Source organism: Gekko japonicus, unplaced genomic scaffold (genome assembly GCF_001447785.1).
Source record: "Gekko japonicus isolate JY-2015 unplaced genomic scaffold, Gekko_japonicus_V1.1 scaffold319, whole genome shotgun sequence".
In the NCBI taxonomy this organism is placed as follows: Eukaryota; Metazoa; Chordata; class Lepidosauria; order Squamata; family Gekkonidae; genus Gekko; species Gekko japonicus.
The window spans coordinates 843386-863686 of NW_015160218.1; the positions used below are offsets into that span (position 1 = coordinate 843386).

Below are 20301 nucleotides of genomic sequence, written 5' to 3' on the forward strand. Positions count from 1 at the left end.
GTTACTAGTTTGAAAGTAATATTTAAAGGGGACAATACCCAAAAGAAGCAAAGTGGGTTCTAGCTAATAAGAAGAAAAATTAATTACAGAAAAAAAGATAAGTCATTATGTTGGTTCAGGCCATGTGGTTCGAGTGTTCTGAAATGTTGAACGAGTCTGACTTAATGTTATAAAAGAAGTCTCAGAGTCAATCTGATAAGTTTAAAAATATCACTCTCGTCCGGAAGGAGTCATACTTTGGTACTGGAACTTAACTAAGTCCCAAATTAAGGACCTTATGTTTCAAAGGACTGAGTATCCTATCTGAAAGATTAAAGACTATAGTTTCCGTTTGCCCCTCCTTCCTGGGCGGTATCCAAAAAAAAATTGTTCAGAGACCTTCCTTTTTGCAGATCTATCTAAAGAACTGGAAGAAGTGCCCTCATCCCCTGAGGCACTTCCCCTGTATTCTGTCTCATCTGTATCACACTCAGAGGATGAATATGTAGTGTCCGCCCATCGCACCATTTTTTTTTTAAATTTCTTGTTTAAAGCCAAAAAAAAATAACCTGGCCGATGAATAATCCTATGTGTCTCTGTCGTATTTTCTTATCTTAATTTCCCTGATCTTATCTTCTAGTTGTTTTACTGATGTTTCTACCGCTATCATCATATCTTCAAATTCTCTAGCTGCGATACTGGATCTTATGTTATTCTCCAGTTCACCAGTCTCCGTTGTTAAACTCTCAATTTCCTTATTAGGTCTTTCTGTTAACAAAAGCATAAGATCTAACGCAGATTTATTCATGATTTCCATCCACTTAGATCTAAAATCTTCATCTTCCCCAAACATTTGAAGAAGATTAACGTTTATTCTGGTAATGTGTGTGAACGTATGCAGGAGAGGGTTTAGGGAACCGTGCCATTGTTTGTTAGATTTTTATTAGCTGCAGTGTTCACCAGGTTCTGTTTTACCAACAATGTTAATATTTCTCTTGAGTATCCAGGTTTCTCAGTCTTTGACTTTTTCCCTCACAGTGTACCAAAGCCACGCTCTGAAGTCTAGTAAAACATAGTAAAACATAGCTTGCTCTTCCTTTCTACTTAATTGTTCCCTTGACTGTAATTAAAGTTGAATTGACAAATGGACCAGTCACTAACAATATGTTCCCATAATTTTCTCTATTGTAAAGGGTTTCAGTTCTCACCAGACTTACTAGGTTACTGGTTAGGTTACATGAATTTAAGGATTGTGCTTCTCACATACTGTTTCTTCTGTGATAAGGTGTGTGGAAAAAAGATATTTTTCTACAGAAATTTTCTCACTTTCATTGATGTAATTCCCAGTGCAAATAAAATATTTACCTTCCGAGCTGTATTGATTGCTAAAAGTAACCAAATGTTTTTGTTTCTTTTATTTTGTCCTGTCAGTACTTGTCAAGCTAAACTAGGGTCTAGGACAGTAATGAAGAATGTAGCTTCTGGTTATTTCTGAAGTGGGAAGAGAATGGATTTTGATTTTCCTTTTAGCTTGTCAAAAACTGATCTGAGGTTAGAAAAATCTTGTAGGTTGCTAGCAACAGAGATGGGCATGTGACACAGTCTAATCCTGTTTTATCTTCTTTTTTGTTTTACAATGGGGTGAGGTGGAACATTTGGAATCTCAATGTGGCCAAGAAGGTGCTAATGTAAATTTGAGTAAGCACCATTTCTGGGTTAGAGTCAGTCTATTTGGACCTGCTTCATGCTAAATGTCCTCTCTCATAAGCTCATGGTTGGTTCTTGCAGTCGTCAGATTTGTGCTAATATGAGATGCTTTTCAGAGCCTTGTAGGAACATGATACAATAACTTTTCTGTGCTTGCAGAGGACAACTCCTTTCATACTTCTTAATTGCTCTTTTCACAAAAAAGGCATAAACAACAAGCCAGCACACACCAAAAGGGAAGCCTAAGACTTACTGAGTGACAACCTGATTTTACTACAGCCACCAAAAATTAGGCACACAGAAACTTATTTCATCTCTTAGTAATCAAGAAATCTTAGCTTCTAGAGCAGGGGTGTCAAATATGCAGCCTGTGGGCCAGATCAGGTCCTTGGAGGGCTCCTATTCAGCCTGCAAGGGACTGGCTGTCTCCTGCTTCTTTCTTCAGTTCCGCTGCTGCTGCTTGCTTTGCCAAACTCAATCGCACAGGAGAGATAGATAAGCAATTTCCCTGCACAGGGGAGGGAGGGAATGAGCCAGAGCTTGCTTTTTGGCCAGGCTGCCTCAGTTGCACAGGAAACAAAGGCAAGCCTTTCTTCCCCTCTATTGGCTGAAGCTCCTCACCTTCCTCCTGCCTTGCTTTGCTCAGCTGCCTCAATTGCACAGGAGAAATACAAAGCACCTTTAAGATGAACAAAGTTTTATTTAAAGTATAAGCTTTTGTGTGTCTTGCTACAGTGCGTGTTTTGTTGCACTTCTTATGCCAGGGCTCTCCTGTGTACAACTGGCTTCCCTTCCCCTTTCTCATTGTATTCATGCCTTCATGATCTAGTCTTTCTCAGTAGGAAAGCAACATGAACTGTTTAGAAAAGGAAAAAGAACAAGCCAATGAGGTGGATTAGGCTGAGAGTGTGTGTCCATACCAAGTTCACCCAGCACATTTCCTTTGTAGACTGGGGATTTTGAACCTAGACTTCCTAGATAGTTCACTGATTCTGACCACTATATATTGCCATCTCTCTGTTCTTTCACTGCCTCATAGGAGTTGTCATTATTTCTCTGGGGAACACTATAGTTTTATAGACAAACACATAGTCCTCAGTCTGTGTCAGGATGCCTTCTCATGTTCTTAACCAGCACATGAAGCAATTTAGCTACAAAAGCTCACAATGCCCAGCCATTTCATGTTTTTGTCTGAGTCCTAGACTCAGAGCATTGAGCATGAAATTTCTGTAATGAATTTAAGTAAATAAAAAATAGGTTTGCAGCTTACAGATACACACCTGAATAGCATACTCAAGATTGGTACAGCACAGACATTTTGATGCAGTATTTCAGAGCAAGAGATTGTTAAATAAACAAAATATTGCAAGAGTGCTAATGTTTTAAGCATGTTTTATTTAAAGTTTTAAAAAATCTTTGTGTTTGTGTCCTTTATAAAATTTATATCTCCACTACCTGGCATTACATTTTATGACACACATGGCCCGGCCTAGCAAGGTCTCATTTATGTCAGATCTGGTCCTCATAACAAATGCGTTTGACACCCTTGTTCTAGAGAGATAAAACCCTACTTAAGCAAAGGAAAAATCAATGCATCTCTCAAATCTGAAAATTCAGTGCAGTCCAAAAAAAATGTGATCTATAGAGTAAATTCATGTAGTATCACATCCACAGAATCTATTAGCGTATGGAATATCATTAAACTTTCCTAACAACACAGCTTGTGGCAAGGCATTCAAATGTGCAAGCATAAATGCCCTTCCAGAGGGCCACTCGCTATCTATGTCTCCAGCTCTCACTGAACTAGAGATTTTGGATGGAGAAAAGCAACTGTAAGGGAGCATCACTCAGTTTAACAGGAAGTGAGCAGGTGCTGCATGATCAAGGCAGCAATCTCAAGCACTGGTAAAACAAAAAAACAGGAATATTGTCTTCCAAGTACTCTCTTGTATTGGAGATTGATCTCAGTGCCTTCTCCCTATTTGCATCCAGTAGTTCCTTTGGTTTAGTGATACTAGCTAGGGGTGTGCCAAGAAAGGGGGGGGGAATCAGTATTTTTTGCTTTTAGGTACATTAAGCCCCCAAAATATTGGTATTCTTGATAGTCCTGAATTCCAAATACTGGTATTGGTGTAGTGGTTAAGAGCAGCGAATCCTAATCTGGAGAACCGGGTTTGATTCCCCACTCCTCCACGGGCAGCCAGCTGGGCGACCTTGGGCCAGTTTTCGTTCTCTCAGAGCTGTTCTCTCAAGAGCAGTTCTCTCAGAGCTCTCTCAGCCCCACCTGCCTCACAAGGTGTCTGTTGTGGGGAGGCCCATAGCGACGTGAGCCCCTTGGGGTGACGCCCCCTCCCAAATGTGCCCTGAGCCAGAAGGCCCCACCCACAGGGAATTTCTGGGCCTTCCTGCCCTTCTTCCCAGTGGCACTAGGCTCAAATGCCTGCTCCCAGCTGCCCATGACTCAGGCCTCCCCGTGGCTCTTCTAGTGTTCTGCGCAAAGAGCCATGGCTGCTGCTGGCAGGTGAACAAAGTGGGCTGCAGCAGCCGGGAGGTGCACACCCTTGCAAGGTAGGCTGGAGAGGGACAGGGGATCCATTTGGGGTCAACCCCCCCCCAGCTGCTCCTTCCAGTGGCTGACTCCATCGTTGTCCGTCCGCCTCCTGTGCACGTAATGTGGAGGCACTGACAGTAGAGGCAAGGTGAGTAGCAGCAGCCATCCTGGGATGCTGCTCTGCATGCCGAAGAAGGGGCACGGTGAGTGTCCTGGTGCCCCCCTTCCTCAATGCTGAGCTGGTCCCCCCTCTGCTCAGCAGCTGGGCCAGGAGATCTCCCTATTGGGCCCTCGGCTCTCCTCTTCCGCCTCGTGGACTGCCTCTCGGGCTCTGCGTCTCGCTTGCCTCCCCCCCTTTTGCCGAGGACCAGTAATCTAATTAAGCAGCAATCTAATTAAGTTGTAATCTAATCAGCTGTGATCTAATTAAGTTGTGGGCAGTTATTGCCCTCTTTTTGCCGTCTCCCCCCCCCCCCCCAAAATTGGCTATGGCGTGTCCCTGGCGTGCCAGGATTGTATCCATAGTGGCTGAGTTTCTAGTTTAAATGAGACACCAGGTTTGCTTCATGTTGCACAGGTAAGTTTTTCTTCTCATCAAACATCACATGTAAATTGGGATACTCTCACAGGCACACACACTTCACTCCTTTTTATCCGTCCATCTCCATCTCATCTGCCATATATTTATGTCATACATCAATCTATTCCTTGGTGCCAAGATGTTAGCAAATATATTTCCCATATTTCTGTGAAAGAAAGTACACAAGGGAAGCTTAAACATATATTAATTTCTTGCTGGTTCAAAATGTAGAGATGCTAGGTCCAAGTCTATGAGGTTTATATATCATCACCCAGAGCAAAAAGTTATTTTTCTTGTTATTCTGCTAGATCCCCTTAAGATTATTATATCTCAGTACAGTATTCGTCAGTGTAAACTGAATGTTGGGCATTCAAGCAATATGTTTGCAAACTCCTATTTCCCTCTTTATAAAGAGCCTAGGCTGAGACCAGTGCTCACTCTCATTATGAGAGGGGAGCGGTGGCACAGTGGGTATATCCCACTGTCTTAACATTGTGGGTATATCCCACTGTGGGTATATCCCACTGTCTTAACATCCAAACTGTGTCAGTTCGAGCCCCGTGCTGGTGTGAGCAGCCAGCCTGTTGTCCCCAGCTCATTGTCCACCCAGCGATTCGAAAGCCTCGGCAAGTAGATAAAATGGGAACCACTCCTTAGAGAGGGTGGGCACACCAACTCCCCTGTGGGAAGGTTTTAGCTGTCGGTTGGGACATCCTGCTCCAGGGTCGGAAGGCGGAAGAAACTACTCGGCTACAAAAAATCCCTGCAGTGGGATGCTCCGACCAGGCGGTGGCAGTGTGGCAGTACGACATACGGGTCCTGAAGCCCCAACGTCATCAAGCTGGTCGACGCAGCTGTTCGGGACATGACTGATCCAAGCCAGAATTAATAAATCGAAAGTATTATTATTATTATTATTATTATTATTATTATTATTATTATTATTATTATTATTATTATTATTATTACAACAAAGAAGAGATTGGATTTATAACCCACTCTTCACTGCCGAAAGGAGTCTCAGAGCAGTTTACAATCCCTTCCCCTCCCCACAACAGACACCCTTGTGAGGTAGGTGGGCCTGAGAGAGCTCTTTCAAGAACTGCCCTTGAGAGCACAGCTCTGAAAGAATTTATGACTGAATCAAGGTCACACCACCATCTGCATGTGGAGGAGTGGGGAATCGAACCCCGTTCACCCAGATTAGAGTCTGTGTTCTTAACCACTACACCGAACTGGCTTAAGAACAATATGGCTCTCTTAAGAACTTGGTCTTAAAGGTGCCACTGGACTGTTTTCGACTGGGGGGCCGGGGGGAGCTTTGCAGCTTACCTGGATGCTTCTTGCTCTGACTGAGGGCTGCTGGGAGCAGGGGGTGGGGCTTGTTGCATGTGCCTGCCCCCTGGGCTCTTTACTGCCGGAGCTCCGCTCCTGTGTTCCCCTGCAGGAAATGACCCCTGGCTGTCGCCATGGTAATCAAACTCTGGGTAGCAGGAGACACAGAGGCAAGGCCTGAGAACTTGGAAGGGAAGCTGGGAGTCCTGAGTCTCCCAGTGGCAACTCCTACAAAGGTCAGACGGTGGTGATTGAACAGAGAGAGAGAGAGAAGCCCTTCCAAACCTAGGGGAAAACCTAGAAGGTCAGGGTAGAACAGGGCCTGCAGGCCAGAGCAGGACCATTCCACCACATTTACTACCTTGCCGTGTTGTTTTGAAAATAAAATGGGGTACACCTCAAGGATACCACCCCTGGGGAAAGGATGGGATACAAAGGTGTATAACACATTTTTTAGTCCAGTGGCACCGTTAATCAAGAATAAACTTTTGCTGGTGTTAAAGGTGCCACTGGACTCACAGATCGTTCTGCTGCTTCACACCAACACAGTTGCCCACCTGGAGACAAATGTATGTTTAGGTTCATAATCAATCAATCCAGAAAAAATCCACTGAACAAATGGAAAACTGTGTAGTGATTGCGCTTAAGAAGGTTTTTTTTAACAACAATTATATAACCATAGTACAAAAACTTTAGGAGGTGTGGTGGCTCAAGTGGTTAAGACGCTGAACTGCAGGCTGTGGAAGGTCAGTAGTTCAGCAGTTCGAGACCCGGGTTGCTCCCGTCTCTAGTTCCAGCTCCTGCCAACCTAGCAGTTCGAAAACAAGACATTGCAAGTAGATAAATAGGGACCACTTCAGTGGGAAGGGAACAGCGTTCCGTGCGCCTTGGTGTTTAGCCATGCCGGCCACATGACCACGGAAATGTCTTCGGACAGTGCTGGCTCTTCGGCTTTGAAACGGAGATGAGCACCGCAACCCTAGAGTCGGACTTGACTGGCTTTCGAGCAAGGGAACCTTTACCTTTACCTTTTACAAAAACTTTTCCTTATTCTTTATAACAATATTCTTATTTAAGGGTACAGTTACCAAGGATTCTTATTTAGCATTGTTATTGTGTTTATTTGATAAGACTCTTCATCTATCTTCATCTTCGTTCAGAAGAAGAAACTTGTCGAAACGGAAGAATATTCCGCAGATCATCGTTAACAACAAACAACATTTCTATCACATTGTTACATCGTTCATGTTATTTTGTAATCACTTTTTGTACTATGATTATATAATTGTTGTTTTAAAAATACTTCTTAAGCGCAATTACTACACAGTTTTCCATTTGTTCAGTTGATTTTTTTCTGGATCAATTAGTAACTGTGACCATCATTTTGAGCTAGTGGGTTCATAATCAAACAAAGTGAAAAGTGCGTAAAAATTGCTTCCATTGGGGGAAGAGATTTGAGAAGACAAAGGCCTAGTAGTAGTACAGAATGTGATCTCATGGGAATGCATGCAGCGTAGCAATAGATGTGGTGGCTCTCAGTAATGGTTTCAGTGTGTCATGGTTCACAGTAACAGATTTAGATTCTTTAATGTGTTTTATCTGTTTTGCGATCTTTATGAGCTGTGTTTTCTTACATGAGTTGGTTCAAATTGCTTTAGGGGTTAGAACCAGGTGCCCACCTATGACTAACCTGAATTACGATTTAATTACAGCCACTTTGATCGCTGCTGAACATGTTAAAACTGAACTGGAAAATATAATTGAGTCCATGAAATCACTGAAGCCAAAAGCAGGGCTCACGTATTACTAGGATATTTACAATCTAACTCGTATGGGTGATCCTAAAGGAAATAAATGGGGGGGAAATAAGCAAAGATTTTTTTAAAAAAGCAACAAATATTAGAAGAAAAATATAGAATTGGTTGTGAAAGAACTCACCAAAAAGATGTCAAGGGGGAGAACTAAGGAGATAACATTTCAGGAGACTTGTTCACTCTGGGGGCCATGGAGCTTGGCAAGTCATGTGATTTGTCATATGATACACTGTTTGGGTTGGGTCTGGATGATGTGAGGGGAGGCAAAAGGGGGAGGCAAAAGACGTCTTCGTCTGGAGTACTGTAAGGGCTATTGAAAGCCCTGCTTGGGAACGCCTGAAATTTCAAAATGTTCTTCATTCCAGAGATTTTCACAATATAAAGCACTTGCGTTAAAGCTATTAAATTTGAATCAAAATGCTATATTACATGTACATAAATGTTTAAAGACCAGTTTTCCCTGTATTAATATGGCAGCTGCCTCTTCCCCCAGAGAACTGATTTCTTTATCAATTGCCTTTGTCTACCACTGCTGCAAATTGGTTAGCACAAGTTTCCTTTTCATTCTCCAAACAGCTCTTGGCCAAAAAGGAATCATTTGTGTTATTGTTATATGATGTGTATGTTTTGGTTCTCCAGGCAACAGAATGGGGGTCAGATGAAGACACAAGGAGATCTTGTCAGAGTAAAGGAAAAACTGAGGTAAGATTCCCACCAACTTCATTCTGGCAACCAAAAAAAAACATAGGTAAATTTCTGATTTTTGTATTACTTTGAATTGACGTGAAGAAATAGTTCACAGTTCAAAATGTGTAAGTGCTACTGTAACAGATACAGGAAAGACATAGAACATTTGTACTTTTCCACGGCCCATCATATGTGCACTTTGTGGATTTGTTTATATTTGGAGACGATATAACTCCTTGCTAACCAAAGAGATGTTTTATGTTATAGCAAAGTGTGTTGAAGTCAGATTTATTTATATTATTTAGCATCAAGTTTTTAAATCTTAGGCACATACTTTGTGGACTGTATCTGGAGAATTGCACTTCTTTACCCGGGTTGTATGATCAGCCATTGGCTGTCTCCCTCCCCAACAGCCAGGCTGGTTTCACTGGGACCGCCCAACATCTGCTCAGAAGGGCTACTGGCGTGATTCTGCTGACCTGGATAGCTTCCAAACTGGTCAGCCAGCCAACCCACAGCCTTCTGAACCCTGGAATTTGGAGATGCTCTAGAGGCCTATGCAGGGCTATTTTTGGGCAGGAACGCACAGGAACGGAGTTCCGGCTGGCTCCTGAGTTGGCCACGCCCAGCACGAACTCATTAGCATAATAGGCCACACCCAATGGCAGAAACTCATTAGGATTGGCTACATTAGGGGTGTGTGGCCTAACATGCAAAGACATGACAACAAACAAGGTAAACAGAATAAGAAGCAAAAGGTGGGTGTGGCTGGATGAGCACACTTCTGGAAACGAGGGCTGTGTGGCCTAATATGCTAATGAGCTGTGCTGTCAGGGGTGTGGCCTAATATGCAAATGATTTTATGTTGGGTGTGGCCTATTATGCTGATGAGCCCTGGGCCTATGAATCATTGCAGAGGAGTCTGTGCTGTGTTCCCATTTGAGTGCTAAGTCTGAGGAGAGTTGGTTGTGTTCTCTCTCTGTGCATTTTCCTTCTTGTATGTCCTGACCTGGATAGCCCAAGCTAGCCCAGTTTTATCAGATCTCAGAAGCTGGGTTGGGAACTACCTGGAGATTTTGGAGGTGGAGCCGGGAGAGGGAGGGCGGGTTTGGGAAGTCAAATGAACGACATAAAATCAAATGAACCAGAGTCCTTCGGGTGGATCCAATGCCATGTTTTCACAGGGGTAAGGACTACCACCCATGGAGTGCAAATTTCCCTCTCCCGACAGCCTGAAATAGCTGCTGGGTCCCTGAGTTTCCCTGTCCCCTAAGAGCCAGATTTGGGGGTACATTTTAGGTTGCATGTTTACTTAAATACACTTGAGGGGTAAACACTTTTTAACTTAGGACCAAACGCGTTTCGGCCCCTGGGCCATAAATATAGCCATGCCAATTCTTCAGATTATTCTGGTATCAGAGATTTCATTGGTCTGGATGTGTGTCACTTCCATCAAAGGTAATCTTTGATACCAGAATAATTTGAAGAATTGGCATGGCTGTATTTATGGCCCAACATATAAGCTAGTAGCATAACTAAAACCAAGGAAACAACATCTGGTTTATATATATATATATATATATATATATATATATATATATATACACACACACACACACACACACACACACACACACCTCTTTTATATGTGTATTTTGGATGTGTGTCAGTGCAATATAAAGAATAGTGACCACTGAGGAAGGCCCGAAGGGGCCGAAACGCGTTTGGTCCAAAGTTAAAAAGTGTTTACCCATCAAGTGTATTTGTATTAGTAAAGCTTTTAAAAGTCTGAAATTTAGACTCTTTCTTTTAATCATAGTATGTTTTAACATGTGTACACCTTAATAAACATTTGCATTTTTAATATCATATAGTGTTAGCTTGACCCTCTTGGTTCGCAGATATATCTTGGGTTGTGTCCCCGCCCCCCTTTTTTCAGTTTTTGCATGGGTAGAAGTCCTTGTGCCCTCAGAAATGCAGTCTTGGATCCACCCCCTTATCCCTAAGTACAGCTATGACAAGAGACAGGTTGTCATTATTTGGTGGTGAGCAAAAAACACTGCACATGCCTCGGGGCATTCTTTTGCACCTAGTCATTTCACAGACTGCAAGCCCAAGTCCTGGGCTGAAGCACAAGTTTTAGAGCACCTGTCTGATGAGCTGTGGCTCATGCTTTGAAGAACAAAACAAACAAACAAAAAGAGTCTAATTGCCATGCTGGCTGTATTCTCATAGGGAAAATGAGCTGCACTTGCAAGTGACCCAGTGGCAAACAGTGTCCAACACCTTGTCTTGTTCAGTTTGTTCTCTGAGGATATTATTCACAGACACATTGCTCGCTGACACTAAGACCAGGCTGCACCCTGGCATCTAGTAGTAAGCAATTAAGAAAAACATTTCTAAGGCCCCGGTCACATGGGCCAGATAACGCGGGGGGAGGCGTGGCTTTTTGCGCCAGCACAATTTAACGCACCAAAACGTGATCAGACGCGGCGGCAGCAAATCGGGGTTTTGTTTGTCGGCGCATGTTTCCGGCGCGGGTCAACACACCGCAAGGAGCGTGCTTGAGCGATCACACGTAGGTATTCCATCGACAGCCCGTAGCAAACGGTTTGCTAGTAGGCTTTCCCGGGTATTTTTTAACTCCGGATCTTCGGGCAGATGCTACGGGTCGGCGAAGGGTGTGCTACGCCTGCCAGATGTGTCCTTGTGATCGCGCCCGTATACTCCGCCTGACATTCGTGCCTCTCCCGCGGCAAATCCTCCGTGTGACCAGGGCCTTAGTCACATTGCCAGACTGGATGATTGGAAAATTGACTTGCAAATCAGTTCTAAAGATTTCTTTGTCATGAACAAGGAGCCCTCTCATCTGAAGGGGGTGAAGCTTCGGAAGTGACATCACTTGCCCTTGGGCCTGGAAGTGACATCACAGGACATGCATCACAAAAGTCTCCTGGCTCCATCCCCCAAAGTCCTTAGATATTTCCCAAGTCGGACCTGGCAACCCGACTGCCTTAGGGTCCATAGCTCAGTGGTAGAGCATCTGCTTGGCATGCAGAAGGTCTCAGGTTTAATCCCCAGCATCTCCAGTTAGGAGAACCAGCCAGTAAGTGATGTGAAAGACCTCTCCCTGAGACCCTGGAGAGCAGCTGCTACTCAGAGCAGACAATACTGACTTTGATAGCCAAGGGTCTGGTTCTGTTTAAGGCAGCTTCATATACCTGAAGCAGACCATTGGCTCCATCTAAACTGATCTGGTGGTTATAAACACTCTAGGTTAGACCAGAGTGTGTTACAGACAACAGCCGCACGCTAGTCTTGGCCATGTGGTTTCCTAGGTTTCCTTCAGCTTACCTTCCAACATCTTTGCTTGCTTGTTGGCCCTCTCAGTTTGCCAGCATGCCCTGCCGTCCGGTTCTGCCATTTCCTTATTCTAGTCCCTTGTCCTTTCATCGGCTTTGCTGCATGCCTGCCATCAGCTCTGCTTCTGTGTTAACCCTCTGTGCTGCCTTGATGTAGAAAAGTATCCTGTGCTTTGCCGAGGACTTCCAGAGCCGTGTGCCATCCTAGTCCTCCACCATCCATCCTAATCCTATTATGCCTTGTACCTTCCGTCCTCCATTTCATCAGCTGTTTATGGCTTAGCACTAATGCCTACAGCATAAATGCCATGGTTCAATGTGACTCTACTGCTTCATCCCTTTTCCACTGACCTGGCTGGTGCCAGCTGCACGAAAGCAAGCCTAAGCCAGTATGCGTGCATTTTGTGTTTGTTGTGTTTAAAGCTGTGATTTGCTTTTTGTCTGGTAAAATTCTCTTGGGCAGAGCTTGAGAAATCGGCCATAGCTCAGAAAGACGAGGGGTCTGCACTTGTCCCATACGCTTTGAGCCTCTTTTCCTTGTTCTTCCATAAAGAAATGCATTACAAGTTAACTCTGTTTTCTCCCCTCCCACAATGGTTTGGAATAAAAAAAAAATCTTGAAGACATTAAAAGCAAACAACAGACAGAAAATCATTAGTAAATCCTGTTTGGTATCTTCTGCACGGCAAAAGAAAAAGAGCTTGGCTGGGATGCTGGGCGAAACTGATTAATGAAATTGTTTGTCTAAAGAAATAAATATAAATATCCAAGAGCGTGTTAATAACGCGGCTTTGCAGCCTGCAAGGTGTTCAAAGGAAATTAAGACAGACAGCAGCAAATGCATTTAAATTGTCTTCGTGCACTGCTGAATGAAATTTCTTTGAAGAGGTAGAGCAGACTCCCAGCTATGGGAGACAAGCCGGTTTTCTTAGGGTCCTACTGGGAAACCACTGAGTGTGACTATACCTGACCTGTAATCAGGGCTATTTTTGGGCAGGAACGCACAGGAACGGAGTTCCGGCTGGCTTCAGAGTTGGCCACGCTCACTACAGCCAAAACCTCTACAGAGGGAAGGCCTGGAGAGTGACCCCCCTGGCAACTCCAAGGTGCACAGGCCGGGGGCCCCCTGGAAGGATTGGGGAGGCATTTAAATGCTTCCCTGTGCCTGTCCAAGGGCCAGCTTACCTGGGCTCCCCGCAGCCATGGGGCACCTGGGCAAGCCAAGGGAAGGCAGTTTAAACTGCCTTCCCTTCCCTTCAAGGGGTGGCTTGCCGGGGCTCTCTGCAACCTTGGGGTGCCCGGGCAATCCAAGGGAAGGCATGGGGGTGTGGCCTAACATGCTAACGAGCTGTCCTGAGAGGGGTGTGGCCTAATATGCTAATGAGTTTCTGATGTTGGTTGTGGCCTATTATGCTAATGAGTTCCTGCTGGCCTTTTTCTGCCAAAAAAGCCCAGCCTGTAATATACTGTGGGTGACAGAGAGCCAATTGAAAATAATCATGTCACCTGCTAAGGGAGGACTGTGAACAGAGGTTTCTGTTCTTCAAGGTGGTGTTCATAAAATGGAAGAGGACAGTTGTGCGCCTGTGTTACACACAGTTACAGCTAAGGTCTGCTCTAAATATAGCACTGATTGGCACAAAGAACTACTTGTTTAAACTAGCCTCTCAGTCACTTTGCTTACTACATCAGTACAGCAGAGATCTGTAGCCCATGTAGGTGTTATATCAACATTTTAGCATTGCGTGTATCGCTTAAGAGGCTGAGCAGATGCAGCATGGCCCGGGTAAGATCTTCTTACCCTCTACCATTGTGTCTAAATAAGGCCTCACTCTCTCAGACTCACTCTCCATGTTGCCTATCAACACACCTCCTTCTGCTGAGGGAGGCACGGTTTATTTTATTTTAGAATACGTTTGGCCAAATGATATGGAGAGCTTGGCTATTTTAACTGCTTATAATCACTAAGAGCCCAGACCTGGATGGCGCAGGCTAGCCTGATTTTGTCAGCGCTCAGAAACTAAGCAGAGTCAACTTGGTTAGTACTTGGATGAGAGACCACTAAGGAAGTCTACGGTTGCTACACAGAGGCAAGAAATGACAGACCATCTCTGTTCATCTCTTCCCTTGAAAACTCTGTGGGGTTGCTAGTTTGGTGTAGTGGTTGGTTAAGTGTGTGGACTCTGATCTGAGAGAACCGGGTTTGATTCCCCAGTCCTCCACTTGCACCTGGCTGGATGACCTTGGGCAAGCCGTAGCTCTGATAAGAGCTGTTCTTGAAAAAAGAGCAGTTTCTGTCAGAGCTCTCTCAGCCCCACCGACCTCACAGGTTGTCTGTTGTGGGGAGGGGGAGGGAAAGGAGATTGTAAGCCACTCTGAGACACCTTTGGGTAGTGAAGGGCGGGGTATAAATCCAATCTCTTCTTCTTCTGTCTCTGTTCCCAGTTGATTTCTAATTGTATGCATTTACAAATGTAATTTATATGTAGATGATCCAGTTTTGGAGAGCCAGTTTGGTGTAGTGGTTAAGTGTGTGGACTCTAATCTGGGAGAACTAGGTTTGATTCCCCACTCCTCCACTTGCACCTGGCTGGATGACCTTGGGCAAGCCATAGCTCTGATAAGAGCTGTCCTTGAAAAAGAGCAGTTTCTGTCAGAGCTCTTTCAGCCCCGCCTACCTCACAGGGTGTCTGTTGTGGGTAGGGGAAGGGAAAGGAGTTTGTAAGCCGCTCTGAGACTCCTTTGGGTAGTGAAGGGCGGGGTATAAATCCAATCTCCTCCTCCTCCTCCTCGTCTTCTTCTTCTTCTTCTTCTTCTTCTTCTTCTTCTTCTTCTTCTTCTTCTTCTTCTTCTTCTTCTTCTTCTTCTTCTTCTTCTTGCCATAAGGCGGCTGCAACTTGATGGCACTTTCCACCACCATAATCATAAAGAAGAAAAGTAAAATCTATACACTTCCTAATGCCTGAATGGTATTTTTTATCATTCTGATAGTACATGTCTCCCTAGATCTCTTGAAGAGTATAGGAGAGTAGAAACTGGAAGTTACTAGGGTAGCTAAGAAATTGAAAAGTGATTGGGAAGGTCACGAGTTCAAATGTCACCTTCGCCACAAACTCACTAGGTCAATTTAAACAAACCACTATCTTTCAACCTCAGTTATACGTTTAGTAGAATGTTCGTATTGTATGATAATACTAGCCCAGCTTGCAGCCCTGTTGTATGGATTATGGGAATAATGAAATAACTGTGAACATGGAAAATGCTTTGTAAATGCTCAGTAAGCATTATTATTTGGAAGCACTGAACGGGGCTACAGAAATGTCCCAGTCCGTCTGGCTTATTTTTAATGCAGAAAAGGTTTAATAACCCTTAAAAGACAGAAAGGGAGCCCCTGGTTGTTTCTCTCTCCCATCAGCCCTTTTATGAGGGAAAAGGGTGGGAGATCAATAAATAGTGCTTGTGTGGACAAATAGTGCATTGAGCTTAGGAGGGTGTAACTTTGCTTAGGATTGTGCTGGAAGTCTGCAGAGTCACTCCTTACGCACTTTCCTCTTACCTGAAGCTCCGTAAATGTGCCAATGAAATAAACAAGGTCGTTAGATTCTTTAATGATCCCTACATTGCCCTGTCCTAGGTCAAACAACAAATATATACACTGCAAAAACCTTTTTTATAAGTTAAAGTGTTCTATATGTTCCATCTTGAGAAAGACAGGAGCGCTCCGTCTATGAATGTCAGCTGCTTAATGGGCCTTTTGTAGGACCAGCAACAAACATCAATTTAAACTTCAATGTAACCAGAAAAGGAAACTTCCCCCTTTAGAAGACCTTCAAGCAAGGGGAAGCGGGTGTACAATTCTAGACACTCCCATTGGGGTTGATTGTGTAAAAAGGATGAAAATTGACTGGTAGCTATTAGATTGTAAAAAAGGTAAAGGTAACGGTTCCCTTGCTCAAAAGCCAGTCGAATCCGACTAGGGTTGCGGTGCTCATCTCTGTTTCCAAGCCGAAGAGCCAGCGCTGTCCGAAGACGTTTCCGTGGTCATGTGGCCGGCATGACTAAACACCAAGGCGCACGGAACGGTGTTACCTTCCCACCGAAGTGGTACCTATTTATCTACTTGCAATTTCTTGCTTTCGAACTGCGAGGTTGGCAGGAGCTGGAACTAGAGACGGGAGCTCACTCCGTCATGCGGCACCCTGGGTCTCGAACTGCTGAACTACGACCTTCCACAGCCTGCAGTTCAGCGTCTTAGCCACTTGAGCCATCGCAGCTCCATTAGATTGTACAAACTGATTATTATTGTTGATACTGCATCTAATGAATATATTACCTGTTTTAGAATATTATGAATAATACACAATGCACTTTGTAAGATGGAACATATGGAACACTTTAACTTATAAAAAAAGGTTTTTGCAGTGTATATATTTGTTGTTTGACTGTCCTAGGTTAAAGCAAGATAGCAACAGCAGCACAGGTTGGTTGATAGACGGCAAGACCAAGAGTAAAGTCTCATTTCTCTCCCAAACAGAGCAGCGTCCAATTTCTGTACGCTTTGATTAACTTTCCATTTGTGTTCGTGTGTGTGTGTGTGTGTTAAGCAGGGCTATTTTGGGGCAGGAACCATGTTGGGCCTTCCTCCTTTTCTGCTGCCTTCCACTTTTTCTAGTGTCCTCTAGGGCTACCAAGTGGGGGTGGGGGTGGGAAACCCCCTCTTTGGAGGCCCGATTTCCGCCGCGGCCCCGGGGGGAACTCCGCCCCCCGGTGACGCAGCCACGTCGCTCACGTTGGGCGCGCGGCTCACTTGGGGGCGCGGCCCAGATCGTCGGAGGGGAACCATATGGTTTCCCCCCCGACGATCTGGGCCACGCCCCCTATGTGAGTGACGTAGCACTTCACTTCCTGTGACGTGCTGGTGGCACGCGCGCATGCACGTCCTGGGAGACCTCCCAGAGCTTGGCAAGGCTCCCCCACCAGCAAGGGTAAGTACACTTGGCAACCCTAGTGTCCTCTCATAATGTGACCAAAGTACAGTAGCCTCAGTTTAGTCATTTTAGGAGAGTTCAGGCTTGATTTGATCCAGAGCTCACTGATTTGACTTTTCGGTGGTTCACAGTATCCATAACAACTCTCATCCAACACCCCATTTCAAATGAATCAATTTTCTTCCTGTCAGCTTTCTTCATTGACCAACTTTCACACCCATACATAGTAATGGAGAGTACTATGGCATGATCTTCGTCAGCAGCAGCGCATCCTTACACTTGAGAATTTTTTCTAGCTCCTTTGTGGCTGCCCTTCCCAGTCTCAATCTCCTTCTGATTTCTTGTTCACAGTCTCCCTTTTGGTTGTCGATGGATCCAAAGAATAGAAAATATTGAGCAATTTCAATTTCTTCATCATTAGACTTAAAGTTGTGCAATTTGCCAATAGTCATTACTTTGGTCTTCTTGACCAAATAGCGGATGCTGACCCCGGTGACTGGAAAAAAGCCCACATGGAAAAAAGCCCACATGGAAAAATACCATGTAAAGCACCATAGATATTTATAATTGTGGATAACCATTCATCTCCATTTATGAGAATGAACAGGTATTACCTGTGTTCACATGCAACAATTTGTGTTGTGATCTTATCAAGTATAATCCTATATATATAATTGTCTTACACGTTGGCCATTTCCAGCTCTCCCATTGGCTGTGCTATGCACTCCATCAGCCATTGGCCATTCAATCGCCACTCAAGAGTACTCGTGTGTCATTGGCTGGCTGCTGGGTCTGCTCCTGTGGGACTAACTTATCCCTCAGTGGCTGTTAGCCACAAGGTATAGATAGAAACTCTCGATCTGTGGCAAGTGATGCTCTGAATTCTTGTGCTTGGGGCGGCAACAGTGGAAGGGCTTCTAGTGTCCTGGCCCCACTGGTGGGCCTCCTGATGGAACCTGGTAGTTTTGGCCACTGTGTGACAGAGTGTTATATTGGATGGGCCATTGGCCTAATCCAACATTGGCTATGTTCAGCTGTAATTCTGCTTTGGCACATTTTGCTTTAACCTTCAGCGGTAGTTGTTTCAAGTCTTCACTAATTTCTGCCAGTAATGTGGTGTCATCTGCATATCTCAAATTGTTAATGTTCCTCCAGCCAATTTTCACTCCACCTTCATCTAAATCTGATCCAGCTTTCCTTATGATGTGTTGTGCATAAAGAATGAACAGTCAGGGAGATAAAATGCATCCTTGTCTGACACCTTTGCCAGTTGGAAACATAAGAACATAAGAACATAAGAGACGCCAATGTTGGATCAGGCCAAAGGCCCATCCAGTCCAACACTCTGTGTCACACAGTGGCCAGAAATACCAGTGCCATCATCTGTAAAGTAAACGCCCTCCCACGCGTGACGCCCACCCCAAGCACCAAGAAGACAGAGCATCACTTGCCCCAGAGCCCCTAGCTATACCTTGTGACTAATATCCACTGATGGACCTCTGCTCCATATGCTTATCTAATTCCCTTTTGAAGCCGTCCATGCTTGTAGCACCCACCACTTCCTGTGGCAGTGAATTCCATGTGTTAATCACTCTTTGGGTGAAGAAGTACTTCCTTTTATCCGTTCTAACCCGACCGCTCTGCAGTTTCATGGAGTGCCCACGAGTTCTTGTATTGTGAGAAAGGGAGAAAAGTACCTCTTTCTTTACCTGCTCTTTCCCATGCATAATCTTATAAACCTCGATCATGTCACCCCTCAGTCGTCTTTTCTCCAAGCTAAAGAGCCCTAAGCGCTTTAACCTTTCCACATAGGGAAAGTGTTCCAACCCTTTTATCATTCGAGTTGCCCTTTTCTGCACTTTTTCCAAAGCTATAATATCCTTTTTAAGGTGTGGTGCCCAGAACTGCACACAGTATTCCAAATGAGGTCTCACCATTGATTTATATAGGGGCATTATTATATTGGCTGATCTGTTTTCAATACCCTTCCTAATAATCCCCAGCATAGCATTGGCCTTCTTTATTGCAGTCACACACTGTCTCGACATTTTCAGTGAGTTATCCACTACAACTCCAAGATCTCTCTCTTGCTCAGTCTCATCAATGTGTATTTATATTTAGGATTTTTGGCTCCAATGTGCATCACCTTGCACTTGGCCACATTGAACCCCATTTGCCATGTTGACGCCCACTCGCCCATCCTTGACAGATCCCCTTGGAGTGCCTCACAATCCTCACTGGTTTTCACCACCCTGAACAACTTTGTATCATCCGCAAATTTAGCCACTTCACTGCTTACTCCCATCTCCAAATCATTAATGAACAAGTTAAAAAGCAGTGGACCAAGTACTGATCCCTGCGGTACCCCACTGCTTACCACCCTCCACTGAGAAAATTGCCCACCTACACTCACTCTCTGTTTTCTATGAACTAGCCAGTTTTTGATCCATAAAAGGACTTGTCCTTCTATCCCATGATTTTTGAGCTTACTTAGGAGCCTTTGATGAGGAACTTTATCAAAAGCTTTCTGGAAGTCAAGGTAAATAATATCTATTGGATCCCCCTTGTCCACATGTTTGTTCACCCCCTCAAAGAACACTAACAGGTTAGTGAGACAAGATCTTCCCTTACAGAAACCGTGCTGAGTCTGCCTCAATAGGTTTTGTTCATCTATGTGCCTACTAATTCTTTCCTTAATAATGGTTTCCACCAATTTACCCGGTATCGACGTCAGACTGACTGGCCTGTAATTTCCCGGATCTCCTCTGGAACCCTTTTTAAAGATGGGAGTGACATTAGCTACCTTCCAATCCTCAGGAATGGAGGCAGATTTTAAGGAAAGATTACATATCTTTGTCAGGAGATCTACAAGTTCACATTTGAGTTCTTTCAGAACTCTCGGATGTATGCCATCTGGGCCTGGTGATTTTTCAGTTTTTAAGTTGTCTATCAGTTTTAGGACCTCCTCTCTCATCACCTCAATCTGACTCAGGTCTTCCAACACCCCTCCTGAAATCAGTGGTTCTGGAGTGGGCAAGCACTTCTCATCTTCCACAGTGAAGACGGAGGCAAAAAATGCATTTAGCTTCTCAGCCATTTCCCTATCATCCTTCAATACTCCTTTTACCCCTTGGTCGTCCAAGGGCCCCACTGCCTCCCTGGCTGGTTTCCTGTTTCTAATGTATTTGAAGAAAGTTTTATTGTTGGTTTTTACGTTTTTTGCTATATGCTCCTCATATTCCCTTTTTGCCTGCCTGACCTCAGACTTGCATTTTATTTGCCATAGCCTGTGTTCCGT

General features: G+C 44.4%; 1 protein-coding gene across 1 annotated transcript in view; it reads left to right on the forward strand.

The window, feature by feature from the left end:
- The window catches only part of SEMA5B (semaphorin 5B), a 241701-nt gene that overhangs the window by 41907 nt on the left and 179493 nt on the right, over positions 1–20301 (forward strand). The window contains exons 2-3 of the mRNA XM_015410841.1: positions 4173–4254; positions 8543–8668. Coding sequence (XP_015266327.1) covers positions 4173–4254; positions 8543–8668 — 208 coding nt within the window. The remainder of the gene's footprint in view (positions 1–4172; positions 4255–8542; positions 8669–20301) is intronic.